At 37.9% G+C, this 17,937-nt stretch overlaps 1 protein-coding gene across 1 annotated transcript in view; it reads right to left on the reverse strand.

The window, feature by feature from the left end:
* Nucleotides 1–17,937, reverse strand: part of LRPPRC (leucine rich pentatricopeptide repeat containing) — a 188,743-nt gene that overhangs the window by 36,344 nt on the left and 134,462 nt on the right. The window contains 11 exon segments of the mRNA XM_045285679.1: nucleotides 1,520–1,626; nucleotides 2,000–2,124; nucleotides 10,405–10,612; nucleotides 12,000–12,085; nucleotides 12,756–12,886; nucleotides 13,914–14,027; nucleotides 14,371–14,415; nucleotides 14,774–14,851; nucleotides 15,051–15,157; nucleotides 16,246–16,303; nucleotides 17,720–17,747. Coding sequence (XP_045141614.1) covers nucleotides 1,520–1,626; nucleotides 2,000–2,124; nucleotides 10,405–10,612; nucleotides 12,000–12,085; nucleotides 12,756–12,886; nucleotides 13,914–14,027; nucleotides 14,371–14,415; nucleotides 14,774–14,851; nucleotides 15,051–15,157; nucleotides 16,246–16,303; nucleotides 17,720–17,747 — 1,087 coding nt within the window.

The following is a 17,937-nucleotide window of genomic DNA, read 5'->3' on the forward strand; positions in this document are numbered from 1 at the left end:
AGTCTCTTCCTTTGCAAGACAATCTCCCCCCAGCCCTGATTATATGAGGGCTTTAAAAAGTTCATGGAAAAATTCCATTTCCTTTTCATTGACTTTCCGATTAACTTTTTTAAGTCACCAAGTATATTCTCATTATAGAAAGCTCATAAAATACAAAAAATATAAAGAAAAATACCAGCTGTAATTCCATTTGTCAGCAATAATCCATATGTCACAAACTATAAAACTATGCTTATTTTATACGATACACAATATGTGTACCAACCCATTTTTGAAACAAAACATGGCATACACGGAAACGTGCCCCTGTATGCCTTTAGTTCACGTGAGTTTCTGACTGGTTCATCTCGCTTCCTTCCGCAGGACATCATATAAGCAGCTCTGTTGCAGAGCTTTGAAATTCAACTGCAATGGTCTATCCACTGGTAAAATACAAATGCTTTCTGGAAATAATAAAAATGCTCAATATCTATTCTTTCTTAATTTATTAATTTTAATATTGTCCAACATCCTTAGCTTCTTATTTGGTGCACTGCAGAAACGAAAAAGGAGAAGGTTCTGAATTGACCCTACAGTCCTCCTGGCCCATACCACACTTTTCTTTGAAAAACATCAAAAAACCACCTCCCGTTCTCTGGGCTTTCTGCCTTCATTTTAAATGTCCTACACGCAGTCATCAGTGTACAAACACAGAGGCTAAGAACCACCTTTGCATTGCATCCCCCACAGGCACTGTTGGGGAGAAGCACAAAGTCCAGACCAAGTGTGACCGGGGAGAAACACGATTACAGATCTGCTTATAAGTGGACAAGTTTAGTCATCACATGAAATACTTTTTTCTTATGGCAACAGGTACATTTTCTGTTGAATACCTTGTTTTCTTAGAGGACAGAGAATTGTAGCTGCCCTTTGACTTGTCAATTTCAGGAAACAAAATTTCAGTCAAGCTTAGATAAAACATACTAATCCCTAACAGGCCAGGTTTGTCACCTACCACGTCCCATAAGCCGCTTACCATAGTTTAAAAAAAAAAAAAGAAAAAGAAAATTTAAATTAAATGCCAAACAGTTGCAGACAGCACCTGTTTGGGTGATTAACTTGTAGACAAGCATCACAAATACATCTGAGCATGGTCTGCAGCAAATTAAATTCGACTGCTTTTAAGAACAAAGAATTCTTTGGCAAAGAGGATTAGCAACTTTACACCCAGGAATGCCAGTTTAATTTAATTGTTCCACAATCCAAGATTTAATATGCAAATATCATTTTGATATATAACAGTGATTTTCACAAAGCGAGGAAACAAATTCAATATACAACCAGACTGCCTTTTCTGAACTGTAATTATACACAAGGAAGAAGTTGGCCGAGCTCTTTTTTCCTTCTTTCCCCTTCTATTGGGATTGAATGCTATTAACATGAACCAGAACAAGTGTAATTAAAGGTTAAAATTTTTCAGTGTAATCTAATTAAGAGTCTAAACAGCTGTACAATTAGAATGCTGGCGCTAAAACCACACCTCGATGATCTTCTTGGCCTCTTTGTAATTCCTGGTCTGCAGGAAGGCGAAGAACAGATCATAGAGCATCGTCATCTCACCTTGCTCCTGGCTCACGAAGTCCATCGCTAGCGGAGAAAGAAGAAAACATCTTAGGGGAAGAAAATACACAGAAGCACAATGCAACAGAGGCAGTTCTGCACAGCTATCCAGCTTAAAAATAACTATTTACAACAAACAGAGCTACAAGTTTCTGTCTGGAGATCCCTATGAAGCCGAGCAGAAAAAACAGCAGAGGGGAAACTTTCCAAAATGAAGGTATTCAAATGAGGAAAGTTTCTAACGTGGGAAACCCGCTGAGTTTTTCCCTTTCCAAATAAAAAATGTGACTGTTTCTCTGGCTGTATGTCCCTTCTGGTTCAGCTTTCTCTACGCAGCTATGCATTGAAGTTAAATAAGCAGGAGGGGAAAACTACGGAAAGGTGTTAGAAGGTGACTAACCTTTCTGAATGAGATCAGTCTCCCCCTTCTCAATCAGTCCGCATAAGACATCATGAATCCTTGGGAGTACTTTATACTTTTTATAGCAGTCAATGGAGGCTTGGAGAGCGGCAGGTAAGTCATCCCTGAGAAACAGCAACAAGGAACCATGAATAAAATGAGCCCAACTTCATTGAGACTCTTAGTAATGGTTTGCAGAGATTAAAATGCACACAACTGAGCTTTATTTAAGGTAGAAAACCACACAGCCAAGATGAAAAAAAAGTATGAGGGGCAATGTTCATATATAAACAATGTTCAGAATACAGGCATCAGCAACAAATGTACAAATGTGCTTGACATAATGGATGGATGGATGGATGGATTGTGATAAGAGTTGTACGAGCCCCCAATAAAATGATTAAAAATATATACAGGCATCATTAGCAGTTTTCCTGTTTTCCCAGCTTCGTATTTTATTATTAAACTAGCTTCACGGTGCTGTTAAAAAGTCCAAATAGATGAAAACATACTCTGAATTCACGTAAAATATGATTTTATGCATACAAGCAGTTATAAGATTGCCACTGTTTCTAGTAGAATTATTGTCAAATATCTTTTTCTAGATACTTGACAGCCCTCAACAATTTCAGGTTGTGGAAACTTTATTAAATTTACATTAATAGCTATGAAGGATTATAGCTATCAAAGATTTGGGAGAACCTTTTCAATTTTGTCATCACTCTTTTTGGGATATTGACAGCCTTTTTTTCCTTTCTGAGGTAAACAGGGAATAACCTCAGGATTGGTTCATCTCAGGAACTTACTGTTGTTAAAACCTGATTATTTCCATGATCCTAAGAGACCTTGACAGTTTTAAACTTCATTTTAAAACATTTTTAAACATCATTTCTATTTACAGACAAGATTCTCTTATGTAGTGACCAGTTAAAATTATTAGAATATTAAGTCAGAATTCCCTTAAAAAGCAGGCAAATATTTTCTGTGTGTCCTTGAAAAGTATGTATTTTTCCCTTTAAAAGGAAAATGTCAAATATGAGAAATAATGCTAAGAAACACAAGACCTTCAGTCTGTGATCCTCTTCCACAGACCAATCCCTTGATGTTGCCCGAGATGAGGAAACCGAGGCAGCTAGAGATTGTCCTGTGCAAAGCTCCCAAGTAAATGGAGCAGGTACCAGAGCCAGGCCCCACACTTGCCACTCTCAGTTCAGCACACCTGATTAGACATTACGCTTTCTCAAAAGCTCCATTTTTTGCTTAAACTAGCAAGGTGTTGCTATTTGGAACAAAAAAATTAAAGCATTTTGGAAAGAGTATGCAACATAAACGGAAGGCTTGATTAGAGACGGGCCAAAATACAACTGACAAGCAGAGACAATCTTGGTAGAGAAAACAACTTCTGTTCACACAAGCCAACAGTTTTCAAAAGGAAGAAAAGCAGTATTTTCTGTTGTCCATTATCCAAATGTTAGGTTGCCCTAGATGGAATTACTATTTTATCTAGATTAAGATTTTAAGCGGTATTCGAAAGTAAAATAAGACGAGGAAGTGTTAATTTCATCGCAATGATACTGACACAGTGAAAGTGAGCCTACCCCTGCGGATCTACCTTCGCCCCTTACTACGCCTGTTTACAGTGCATCTTCCGGCACCCCACAGAGTCATTTCAGTTTTTGTCATTTGGGGTGAAGACTAAATTACAGGTTAATTTCAAAACCGCAAGTAGATGTTGCAGGCTAGATTACTGTCATACAAGAGAAACGCTACAGTAGCTACCACATGTGTTATAAAGCTTGATATAATCAGTATTTTCTAGCACTTCAGCTAATGCTTTTCTACAGTTCCATTTACTAGGAAACTACTAAAATATCTTTAAAAGTAAAACTAATACAAACTAGTTTCAGGCTTTTCTTCTTGTTTAGTAGCAAGATTTGTGTTTTCAGATCCATTCCAAAACTAGAAGAGTTATTGTCTCAATTGTATTTTCCCTACATCAGGTCAAGGCTAACAATAAATGAACAAATAATTGTTCTGTCAATCAAAGAGACATGTTAATAGTCTTGGTCAGCAATACATCCTTCTAAAGATTATCCAAGTACAGAAGAACAAGAGAAAAGGCAAGAACAGAAAAAAGGAAATCAATCATATAAAGTTTCGGGAAGACAGAAATGAACTTCATACCGAGCCATTTTTTTCTAGCCCTGTCTGGGAAAAAGAAGAGGCTTCCGCTCCCAGGAGGAGTTACAGCCTCGGAAACCCCTGGGAGCAGCTCCATCCTGTCTTGTGGGGGTCCCTCAAGAGCAGTGATTTATTCTCTACATTCTGACTTGTGGTGGATCTCATCATTTGAAAATAGACAAAAAATTCCTATCCCTCACATAATTTGATGTCGTCATTAATCTTTATTATTAAAGCTTGAAGATTTAGGTGGCAATGCTGAGGATATATTGTCTAAGACTCAATTGCCTATGTGGATAGTTCTATCTTCATGACTTGGATTCCAGTTCTAATTGATAAGCACCACACACCGTACAACAGCAATGTAACACTGTTTTCTTGGCATGGTGAACAGAAGAAATTGTCACAAGGGCTGAACTCAAAGTCCTGTGGGCTCCTTTCCTCTTTTAATACTACAGTACATACACACTCAAGTATAAGCCCAGTCTTCCAGCACATTTTTAATGCAGCTTTTGTGGTAAACTTAGGTGCCTCGGGTGATATTCAGGTCGGCTTATACTCGAGTACACACGGTAATTGCTCTGCATTTGCGCGGTTAGTCATCTACTCAAACCTGTTTGGCACCAGCACAGACAACCACTCCGAGCCAGGAAAGGGGCGTGAGCAGTGAAGAGTGCTACTTTTCTCAGGCAGGATGCATTAAGAGCAGCAAATTTTCAAAAGGAGAAAGGCGGGAACCTTTTAAGGCCCAAAATATAAGGCCCCCTGTTACCAACCAACAGTACTTCTAGCTTCTCAGCTTTAAAGTGATCTTCCGTGGTCTTTGTAGACTTTAAATCACTAAAACGGGACAAAAACCCTCCTCTACAGTAACAATAATCCTTTGAAGAAATTGTGTAATTAAGCCTAGGTTTCAAACTTTGGTTGCATACTTACCCCTGTCTGTATGGATGACTTTATGCACCAAACACCAAGTACAGCTTTGTACACAAAATGAGTCACACATCTTAGAGTCCTTTCCTGAATAAAAACTTATCCACTGTGCTTTCACATAGTAGGAAGCAAAAATGAACTGCCACATACTTACAGGATCACTGTGGTATTCTCAAAGAATGACACCCCCCACCCGCCCCCCCCAAACATTTCAATAATATACAGAGAGGCTTGCACAACTGAAACCATACATACTAATAAAAATTAAGGCTTTATCTTAAAAATTGATATTCTGAAGGATGTAAATGAACGGTTACTCTATTTAAATTCTATTAGCCTTTGAAATGAAGGAAAACAAGTTCAATGTGATCCTATAACTAAGTTTTAACAATACCTATGTATAACAGGCTGAACACAGTAAGTAATTCTTACGTTTTCACATTTGTAAATGGAATTCTTTTGTATCACTTGGCCCACTTCAAAAGATGCCACAATTCCTATTTTAAGGGAACATCACTTACACATAAAATCGAATGCTACCCCTTATTGTAGTCCTTAAGATGAAACTAAAGTATGTCAGAATGTCAATTATACACACACAACCCTCAGGTTCCGATGTATGCTTAGTGGATGCACACTCATATAATACATGTCCTTGGTATGAGACCATCTAGCTAACGGTAACCAGAAACAAAGCACTCCTACTCAAATGCCTCCTCACTGTGAAAACCACCAACGTGCACCTCACGATCTCAGACTGTCACAACACGTGTGACCAGCGACAAGTATCTATCACCTACCAGCAGCTTTAAACTCAGCCTCTGTCCTTCCAGCAAGTAACTCCCGAATCCAGGGAGTATACTTAAACGACAACAACAAAGATGACTACTTCAACAACAACAACAAAAAAGATGAGAAAAATTAATTAATTGGAGTAAAGTGCTTCGGCATTATGCACAGTGTTAGAGAAGTGGCAATTTATCTAAAGGGCTTACTGACTGAATAGCTCTCAAATCTGAAATCACTAGAGGAAAAGGGGGTTTGGGGAAGAACAAAAAGTTTAAAACCAGAAGGGGGAATCGTAAAACAACCACCCCACAACACCCTAAAAACAAAACTACTCTATCAATTTTAAGCAGATCTTTAGTATCAGGCGAAATCAATACAGGAGAAACCATCGTCTTCACAAACCAGCCCTTGAAAGGGCTACATGTTTTTCTGTTCATCATCTTTAAATGAGGAATCTTCAAGAAGACTGGTGTTGCAATTACAACTAATCCTCCCCAAAAAATTAACTGTGTTGAAGGCTTTGTAATTTCCCTAGGTACAATTTAGCTGTCACTTACTTTAAAATTTACTCAAACATGCGTTCCGAACAGCACTAACTTCACATGTCAAGTGCTTTCCAGCCAATTGAGTCTAAACTGGAAGTCGGTGTTAAACAACTGAATGATTAGACAAGATAGCTCATTTCCCTGCTCTTTTGTTCAGAATAAAATGCCACATTTACATTATCAGGCTCAACAGGATTTTCTGACAGAGAAAGAAAAAAAGCCCTACCGAACACTGTCCGTACGAAGCACATGAAGCCTGTCATTTACCAATCATCCTTCAAAAAGCAATAGCCATGAATGTAACTTAATTACGACCCAATGATCCTTGACGAAAAATCATCTTATCACTGTCCTGTCCCTCGGGCAAATGAACCACTTTTGTCCTTTGGCACTGATGATGCTAAATTCTTAATTGCAATAATGGAGTAAAAGAGCCAGACCTCCTTAATTTCCTCTCAGTACATGGAGTTTCACTCTAAAAAGGCAAGCATTCCCACAATAATAAAAGTATCTAGTACAAATGAAGATGCTAAAATTGAAGGGTGTGTGTTGTGTGTGTGTGTGTGTGCGCGCGCGCACGCAAGATAGACTAACCAACATTTTAAAAGTCTGGTATCTCCCAGACTTTTACATTCCCTAGTGAATTTTAAAGCTTACATTGTGATAGGGTCATCTTACAAGAGCTGTGATCTTTCTGAAGAAGCCAAGATTAAGTTAGCAGGAGTTAGAGAGGATGATATATACAGAGCCCATGGTGCACTTAAATGAAATGCATATGTGCATATAGAGTATAACACAAATCAGCCCGGCAAACTCCTTCATGAAAAGCAGAAATTAAAGCTGCTTTGATCATTTGCGCTAATATAATCCAGTTAAATAGCTTCAGATATTTTTCAGACAATGAAACCAAAATGGATCAGCTATAAAACAAGTAAATCTGAAACTGCATCACACAAATGTTTGTGCTTTTAAATCCAATGGCTCAGATTTTCCTAATTTCACTTCCCTTACTATAACATAACGACTGATCCAAAGCTCCTTTAGCCTATTGTAAAGCATTGCTCCCTTCCTTGATATTAAAGATCCATGTCAATCTCCCTGAATCAGGCATGATTTCAATAAAAGAAATTAACTTTAAGATGAACAAATGAAAATATTTAAAATAACATTCATTTGGACAACATCTAGACATGGCTTAGAGAACAATCTAATGTAAATGAAACACATGGAAATAATTATGTTCTACTCTTGAATATTTCTTTTCAAAAAGAAAAGTATTATCAAAACAGACAGAAACAGATTTGTTTATAAGCAGTTCCTTCTAATTTTGCAGCCCTGTTAAGGCTCTGGATTTCCCTTGACAAAGGAATAAAAGCAAAATGCATCGTTTTCATTCCCATAAAGATTTCTGACTCTATCCAAATAATACAAACAGACAGTGGTAATTTTTCTTGTGTTTCATTCACGGGAAGGAAAGTTGGTTCAAATTTAAGAACTATTGAATTTTCAAGATTATTGTTCTAAGTAACTCAATCTACAGATTTATTTAGAATGATAACACATCAACGTACAATGATACCTTTTTCAGCCTTTCACAATGCTAATCTAAAAGTGATGCTCGCCCTTGAATGAAAGGATGGAGAATTTGTATAATGCCCTGAAATATTTTCATAATTTTGCCTCTGAATAAATAAGGTTCATTTCTCAGGAGAGCTCATAACTACTCCGGTCAATGTGATGATCTGACTGAAGACTAGACATTTGATCAAATCAAACACGTTTTTCAGGCAGCATAGTCAGTCCAAGGAACAATAGTACTTGCCATGATTCTGCATTCATTAGAAATCTTCATTTGTTTGTGAAACAAAGACTAGAAAAGAAGTTTCAACCTGTATTTTCCTTCCAACATTTCCTGAGAAGCACCACTACTACTGTCTACAATTTTATAAATATGAAGCTTACTTTATCTCCTGTTATTATCCTCATGAACCTAAAAAGACAACCAAGCCTTTGATGTCATAATAAATGAAAATGAGAGGGGCTGCCATGAGAAATGCTTCTTTAAAGCGAAGGCCGAAGTGAAAACCATAGCACCACCACCACCAAAAACCCACAGGCAAATAGAAATAATGTCTAAAAGTGGTGAGAAACCATGAAGGAGAAGATAAATTGTTTCGTTCCCTTGACTGAGACGCACACCTATCTGAATGGCTGCCTATCAGAGGGAGGCAGAGCAGCCAGCTCACTTGGGAGAGGAGCCGCAGTGCCAGCGGTTCCCATTCTCACTGGGGTAAGTTCGACTTGGTTCATGAGCCCCATCTGTAGACCCCTTTAGGAAAACTTTTATGTCTTCTCTGTCTTCAAAGTATTTCTATTGGTAAGATATCTTGTACCAAGGCCTGGTTTTCAATGTGAATTATTTTATTTTTGCCCAGTGGTGGAGGAGGGCCTAATTCTTCTGGGCATTGGGCCCATTTCTTTCAAATCCCTATACAGAGCTCCACATGCAATTTGCAGAGATGGGTCTTTTTAAACAATCAAAAAATTTCCAGTAGGAAGCATATTAATTATAGGATTTCTATATAAAGTTGGCTGTGAAAATGAGAATTCAATAACACAGTAATTGTTTGAATCACTATTTCTTTAAAAGAATGTACTACCGACATTGTGGAAGGTAAGATCTAGCCAGTCATCTGACTTGCTGTTTGATGACTGAACGGCAGAGGAACTGACCCACAGCCTGGGGTACGTGTGTGTGCACCTGTAGACACATTTCCTAACACCAAGCTAGAAAACAAAAATTGCTTATGCTACATTTCTTATTCAAGACAAAATCACATTCAATACTAAGCTGTATTCGATTAACCATGCTCCCCCCAAATATAGAAGAACTGTTCGAACTCTGGAAAGTATAAGACAAACTGTCAGGACATACATTATTTTTCTCTTGGCACTAGTATGGAAACATTTATCTATACTGTCATCGACAATCCCATTCACAAGGATGGTAGGCGACAGGGAGTCCAACATACACACATTCATGCAGACAAAAACAAACTCAAAAGGAAAAGAAAAAAACACTCTTAATCATCTTACAAGAACATTGGACTCATATCAATAAAGTGGATTGATTTTGCAAATAATACCTTCAATTGGATACCAACTTGAATATTTGGAATGGAACAATTTTCAAGTTTGGCAAATCTCACTCCATCTCAATTGTAATTCTTTATTTTTCCTACAATGCAAAACTATGCTCTAAAACTTCAATCAAGTTAAAAATAACTTTTTCCTGATCAATGCCATTAAAATACCACTTACAGAAAGACGCACTGAAGAGATGCATATGCTTTGTTAACAAAACAGTCCCGATGCTCGGTACAGTCCAGCAGGAGGGGCAGCGAAAGAGGAAGAACCTGGACCAGAGTGGCTGCCACAGTGGGCTCGGCCGTAAGAACAGTGCGCGGGACCAGGCAGGGCTTCCATCTGCTGCACGTGGGGTCGCTCTGATGGAACAGACTGTACGGTTGGTTATATCCCAAAGCCCAAGAAGGCCTTCTGGCTTGTTCTCAATAGCCATCAGCACTTACAAGACCAAGAGTTGGGGAAAACCAGACTCCGTGTCATGTAGCATCCTCACAAGCCCTTCAAATAAATCATGATACTTCACTCTGCAGGACCACTGGGTCACCAGTGATTGTAAAGGTCAGAGTCCACATAAATCCACTTAGTTTGCGGCCAATCACTGCTTTTATCTATCTATCTATCTATCTATCTATCTATCTATCTATCTATCTATCTATCTATCTATCTATCTATCTATCTATCTATCGGCGGCCAATCACTTCTAAAGGCCTCCTCCACATCATCACAGTTTATTTACAAAGTATAATCGACAGATGATTAGACTCCTCCTTCTAAAGCCAATATTTAAACTTCAAAATTCAATGAACTTACTTTTCCAGATACAGGGTGACCAATGGGGAACTGATGCTGGTGGACGGGCTCGCTAACCCCAGAGTCACGATGGCTTCGTGCAACTGTTGAACTGTTTCAACTTCACCTCTTAAGGCAGCACCATTGAGGACGTGGAAAAAGGACAGGACTGTTGCATCCTTGATAAGAACATCCTTCTCTTTCATCTCCTTTAGAATGTTCATAGCATCTACAATGAAGTAACCCAAAAGACCCTTAGGTAATTTCATGTAGGGAAAACAAACTGCTATTAAAACAGCATTTCAAGCCCAGCAGGAATGTAAATTCTAGTGTATAATGCCGATTTCAAGTTAATTACTACTTGCATTTCTAAACGAGACTACAATTATAAATCCACAATAGCATGGTTTTATCATTTCCCTGCAACTCTGACTACAAATTATAGATAGGGACTGTGTGCCCACTCGGCACCACATAACCCTGTACAAGCTGCCCTATAGCTGTAAGATCCTCCTAAATGGATGCTTTTATCGCTCAGTGCTAACATCTGCTAAATCACACCATTGTTTCTACAGCAGATGGCTTGTCAGGAGGCCAGATAATAAAGATGTGTTTACACTGAATATACAGCCAGACTAATGGTCTGATACCGATAGGGCCTGTTTGCTATGTCGATACTAATTAGCCAAGCAGAGCCAATGAAAGCTTCCCAAAGACTGCATGTTAATACGGTACATTCGTTAAGCTTCATTAGGAAGGAAGAAACAAACATTTTAGGATATGGAATAAGTGCATTTTTATAATGCTGTTCTTAATTATTGCATATACAGAATGCTTTGACCACTTTACAAAAAAGTGGCTTTTAAATAAACAAACTAATCTTTGTAAATAGTGTCCTGTTAGAAAGGCTTTGTGGGTGAGTGATGTGGGAGCTGGTGCAACTCAATATTTAACTAAAATATTTCTCCATGCATTTTGCACTTTAATACAATTAAAACTGGCTTATCTAGAAATCAAGGAGAAGGCTAAAGACAAAATTTCAAAACAGCTTAATCAAAAAGTTAAGAAACAGCAAATAGTAAAATTTATCATTGAGTACAATTCATTATGAGGCTTAGCACTGTCATAACAATACCAGACTATGCAAAATCAGCCATATAATCAGCTGTACGCCAGTGAAATTTCTAAGTAAAAACTTTTGAAATCCAAGGACTACCGCAACACTCAGGTTCTTAGGGAGAGAAGGCTTTGTTTACAGGCTTTATGTTCAGCCTTCAGACCTTCTTAAAGCTAAACAAAGCCATTAGTCCAGGCACATAAGCAAGTTGTGCCATAAGTCATGATCTTCAAACTCAGTCCAAACAGTAATGCTAATAAAAACTAGCTGCAGAAATGCAAAAAGCACTGAACTGTGTAAATGTAAATGACAAGCTTGCCTATCCATTAAAACTAATGGCCTACACTGTCCATGCAGCTCTGGTTGGATTCACATGCAAATGTGTATGCAAAGTGTTCGAGCACTTTGCAGGACATGATATACCATTAATATCAATTCACATGTTATTCCAGTGGCAAGATCCTGGCATCGCAGATTTCCTTTCCACCCTGAGCCTTACCTTGGAGCTTGCCATGTTTTCCCAATACCTTCACAAGGTTTACGTACTTTCTGGTGTCAAGGACAGCAGATGGATCTAAGCGGTCACTAAAAATGAAAGTCAGAAGGTATTCTATTAAAAGTCAATTTTACCTCCAAAAAGAACGGCAATACCCACCTTGTCATTTTTCACTAATTCATCAGAAGGTCACAGTGAACACTGGTGCCTACACTGGCATTGAGATTATTTTTTAAGTCACACACCAACTCATAGGTTCAAAGGGACAAAAGTACAACTCACAAACACAACACATATATTTCATCATCCACCTGTAAGCAGTGCTAATGGAGAACTGCTGCTGACATTGTTAAGTAGTGCCCCAAGGGGATAGGGCGGGGTGGGGTGCATGTGTGTGCCTGCATGCGTTTTCCTCCTCCCCAAAGCCTAAGTACCAGCGTCATGACAAGCTTCTGTTGACCCTGCAACGTAGAAAGGAAAAAAAAAAATCTAACAACTTTACAAAACACTCACACCTTCACTGTTGTGATGCATGTGGCTCCAAACACTGACAACTTGTATCATGCTGAAACAAAGACATCTTACTGCAAACACCCATAATTGATCAGGGGCCTTCACATTATGAGATTTCAAGCATGCCGCGCTTACAGGGTTTTTAAAAATCACATTAGGTTCAGAAAGGAACAGTCTACTTGGTCCATCGAGCACCGCGTGCTCAGCATCAATCCTGAAGGCTTGTTTCAGCACCAGGGTACTCACAATTCTTGTTTCAGGGTCAATGCGTCCTCTACACTATCATGTCGACAGCACACACCTATTAAGGCTGCGTAGCCTCCAATAACCATGTCCGACTCATATTTGGCTTTGACTTCCAGGGCTTTTTGCATATTCTGAAAAGGAATAAAGGGGGCAAAAGGAAGGTCTTAAGATCGAGGTGGAAATATTAAACTTCTAGTTGTAATGTTCCCTTCTGTTTAGAGAAAGTTAGTGTTGCTTCAAAAATAAGTGATTTCATTTGCTCAACAGATTCTTGCTTAGTATTTTTAATTTCACTTTTGAAAAGCAGGCAAAGCAGCTACAAGCACAGAATTTTAAAATTTTGCTATCTGTAATGCTGTTATTTATGTCGAATGGAGTTTTAGTGTTGGGTACTGTATTTTTTTCCTTAATGACGTCTAGATTAAATATCTGCTACCTCAGCCCCGACTCAAAATCTCATTTCCATATGCAGATACATAAATCACTGCACGGCTGCTTGCAGCCTAGTGTAATAGCCAGGTAATGTGAAGAAATATTTCAGAACGTAAGGTACCATGTTATAATCTCAAGTCAGTTGGGATATTTTCTCTATAAAACCACAGGCGTAAGACAAGATCATCTTGAACTAGAAACTGGGGGGTGGGGGGCCTCCTGGTACCCCACAAATTGCAGACAAACACTGCGATGAACACAAAGTCAGCTGGACGCCTGCTGGAAGAAGGCAAGAGACCCTTATCTCAGAAAGAGCTTTTTTCCAGCAGGAAAATGGAATTTCAATCCCTGCACTAACAACCTAGTCATATTTGACTTGCAAATGACTACTGCATGTATCAGTTGCTTGACAATCTAGATAGAAGAGACCGGAGCCATGGCTTGAAAGGACATTTGGCATGTATGATAAACCTATCACGGCTGTTACTATCATTCACTTTGCAGATCATTGTAAACAAACTACAGCAACCCGAAAACATGCCATTCAAGGTGTAGCTGAAATTAGTTAACCTTTCATTTAATTGCATTCTTCCGAGGCATGACTTACAATCATCAATTGTAAAAATGATGAATCTTCTATTTGACTTTGCTCGATGTTATCTGTAAAGACTGTTCTTCTTATTTTTCATTTTACCGGCAGATTTAAAATATTCAAACAAGCATTACCTCTTCTGAACTCAGTGTTAAGATGAGTTGCTTTAGGACATCTCTGACAGGCTGGTTTTCAGCTTTCAGTCTTTCAAGTGTGGCCTCTAAATCTGATGCCGTAAACCGCGAAGTCTACGGGAATGGAAAGAAGAAACGTGCTAAAACCAGAAAAGGGTTCCTTTATCCCTCTTCCTATTAATACAATCTTTCTAGCTACGTTCTCCAAGTGTCAGAAATGCTGGCAGGGATACTAATCTGGAGATGGACTCCAAGGGTTTATAATCTCCTGAGATTAGATGCAAATTTCTTAGCTACATTGTTTTTTCTGAGAAGGGGAGTAACTTTTACGAACTTCTCAGAAGAATGTTAACACAATAAAAATATTTGGACCCAACGGTTTTGGATGGATGCAGCCTAGAATTCTCATTAAATCTGGCTCTCATTGCATGTAAAATCTATTCAGAAACCTACTTACTTTTGAAGAGTCTGTCTTCTCTCTGTCAACCAATAAGTTAACATCCTGAAATGGGAATTTAAACTAGTTCAGAATTAGAAAACTTTTGGGAAAATACAATAGCAAAGATAAAAACCATTTCTGAAAGTCTAATCTCTTCACTGATATTTTTTATTTACATTTTCCAGAAATTTTCACTCATGCTGTATCAGCCACTGGAATTAATGTTTTAAAATGCATTGTCCCATATATAAACAGTATTTACCAACAATCAATGAAAAATTTTGTTGTTAATGGTTGTCATTTGAATAGCTTTTCTTTTTTAAGGGGGGGGGTGCAGAACATCATAATTCAATGACATTTTGACACGTCTTTATATATAACTTAAATTTAGGATTTCAACAGAGATTATGATTTCACACACCTTAATCAATTCAGGAACATGATAGCTGTCCATTAGATTGCGAATGCCTCGGTAGATATTTTCAGGGATTTTTAGATTCTGTAGGAAAGAGGGGGGTGAATGTTCGACAACCACGCTGGCATTTTGTCAGACAGAGATGATCTCAGACATAATCCAAGTCTCCGGCTCTGGCATGTCATTGAGAAGTGGTCTGGTTGTACTTAAAAGCAGCAATTTCAAATCTAATAGATACATGTCATGCAGGACAGGCATTATGTAACAAAAAATGAAATGGTACCATCTCCTTCAGCTGATGGAAGTATTGTCTCAAATGCTCCTCCTTGGCCTGTACCTCTGAGTCACTCATGCTGTCAATCAAGTTATAAAGGAAATAGCCAACAGCTTCTGTGGAAAAAAACATCAAGAGAAAGCATTCCACTACAATTACTGAGACTGTCATGCTATCAGGATTAATTTATCAGAAATCGTTTTGGTGTGAGGTGTCACCCTGATGAGAGGCTCTGAAGTGGCAACAATGATCACCGAGGCATAGAGATTATGTGGTTTGGGAGTACATATCTCACTGGTGAGTGAAAGGAATATTAATTATTTTCAGGCCGAGTGACAGCTTTTCAGTACTGAATCTTACTTCAATCTATTTTTTCCACCGCTCTGTGACAGAATGGTCCTGCCCAAGGCCTTACCCCTTTCGTGTCCTATCACAAGTGACGAGGACAAATAATGTGTGGTACACATTTCCACACTAATTGTGTGTGCGTGTGTGTGTGTGTGTGCACACACAATATTTAGGGAAGCACCTTAAATTAGAAAAGACTGCTAAATGGTGAGCATAGGAAGTTAAGTAATTTTTAAAAGCAGATACAGTAATCCTCTGGAGAGCTGCCTAATAGCCAATGAAAAATTGAGATTAACTAAGATGTTTTGTAACAACAGTAATTTTCCTACACATTCAAGCATAAAGCGTGGAGAGCCAGGAGTTAGCACTTTGGATAGAAAATTTGAACTCTCAAAAAGGGTACCTTCTTGTAAAAAGCCATGTATTCCAGGCATCATTATACGAAAAAGGAAAACCATTAAATGTCAAAATAACTTCTTTTTAATCATAATGTATATTTAAATGGGAAAGAAGCCCCAAGACTTCTCCACCACTCCATGTTTAAAGTTAATTCTGCAAAACCTAAAAATCAAATAAATACTGATAATTAGTTACTGATTTCCAGTCCAATTTCCATAGATGCTTTAAGCATTTCCTCAACAGCTGAAAAGAGAGTCTAAACTCAGTCTTTAAAAAATAATAATTGTAATAAAAACTAACTCAACATGCTGTGGTTATCAATATACAGATTTATAATAAAACGTTTTCAGATTTCACTTCAAAAAGCAAGTGCTTACTGCTGTAACCCTCCTAGCCCATCATTACACAGAAGAATGGATTTGTGGATAAGCTACAATCATCAAAATTGAAACACTACCCCTTGCTCCTAGCGGCTCCTGGCAGTAACGTCCATCCTTGTACAACAGCTCTGTTATCTGGTGAGACGGGAAATGTGTCCACGGCAGCGAGGGAGAAGCAAATAAGAACAAATACAATCTGAAATTGAATTCTAGAAATAATAACGCCTTCCCCCGGTAAACTACTATTCTATAGCACAGTAATTCAACACTATCCCTTACCCACACCAAGAAAATAGTTTTTTTTTTAAATAATAGGTTTGCCTTTTAAAAACAAACCAAACCCACGTTGAAGGAAATGGAAATGATTTATGGACGGTCACTTAAGATCTAATCCAACTTGTTTATGTCACTTTACATGAACAGTAAAAGGTCAGGACTAGTTTAGAGGAATTAACAACCAAAATTCTTTCTTATCATACTGTTTTTCAGTTTTGTTTAAATTGTACCGGTTGTTTCCTTTTAAATGAGGTTGATATAGAAATAATAAAATATCATGGACCATTATGTAACTTACTCTATAGTCAGTGAATGAGGTTTAATGGCACCAATTAAGAAGAAAGTAAATTCTAACATGCTTGTTGTCATGGATTCTTATCAATTAAATTCACCAAAACACTAAAAGATGTACAGACTATGCTTATACTATGACTGAGATAATAAGCTCTTAAAATAGTGTCTGGCACATAGTATAAAGCCGACAGCTTCCAATTACAGTTACTTCTATTTATTACTAATATGAAAAAATTAGGCAAAATTGGCCAAAATCCTTCCTCACTTCACCAAATTATGCTGCATTTAAGGGAAATTCAATGTGTAATTGAGGTGGAAAGAAGAACAATTTAAGCCTATGATGTTTTGTAACACAGACACACGTAGAAAATACATGCCATGTATTAGATATAAGATGCCCACATTCAATATCAAATTTTCAATGAAACCCATGTAATGAATAAACCAATGGAAAGTTCAAAAGAAAAATATTATAGCCTAATGAGATATCGGAAGGGACTACAATAGTAACAATGGTAAAATAGGCAATACTGAAAATCAATTTCAAAAGAAATACATAAATTAGCATCTCAGTGGATGTGGACTGTAATAAGATACAGCTTTTACAACTCGCAAAAGATGGCTGCCGTCTTGCATAAAGGCAGTGAATCTTTGTGGAAGGCGGCAGCTCAGTCTGCGCATGCACTGCGATGTACAGCTCCATATGCATACACAGCTATGAGAAGTATTTATTGAACATGTATGTCAAATGTCACTGAAGTGATGTTACCAGTAGTCTTTTGGACTTGAAGACTTTTAGGCAAAAATCAAAGATTAATTCAAAAGTAAGCTCTGTGTTCCAGTAGGACAATATGAAACTTCCAGTTTCCAGGTTTCACCTTCAGTAACTTTCAGTAATTCATCATAAATGTGCCAAGCTATGATAATTTAGTTCGTAATAGCTGTTTACACGTCACTTTGTGACTTGCAGTTAGAACTTACCTTGCTCCAGAGATTTACATCCATATTCCTGCAGAGGGCAGCAGAGGATTAAAAACACAACAAAAACCCAGGTTTAAAAAACAATTTAAGTTACAACGGTTACAATACACTAGGAATTCTTTTATGCACATAGGATGCAGAAATAAAATCTTAAAATTTTTGTTTTTCAGTCTTAAAACCAAGCTAAATCTTCAGGACACAGTAATTGCAAAGGTTGA

The sequence above is a fragment of the Echinops telfairi genome, unplaced genomic scaffold, assembly GCF_000313985.2.
Source record: "Echinops telfairi isolate 266 unplaced genomic scaffold, ASM31398v2 ScPeMD7_7475;HRSCAF=8513, whole genome shotgun sequence".
NCBI classification, from domain to species: domain Eukaryota; kingdom Metazoa; phylum Chordata; class Mammalia; order Afrosoricida; family Tenrecidae; genus Echinops; species Echinops telfairi.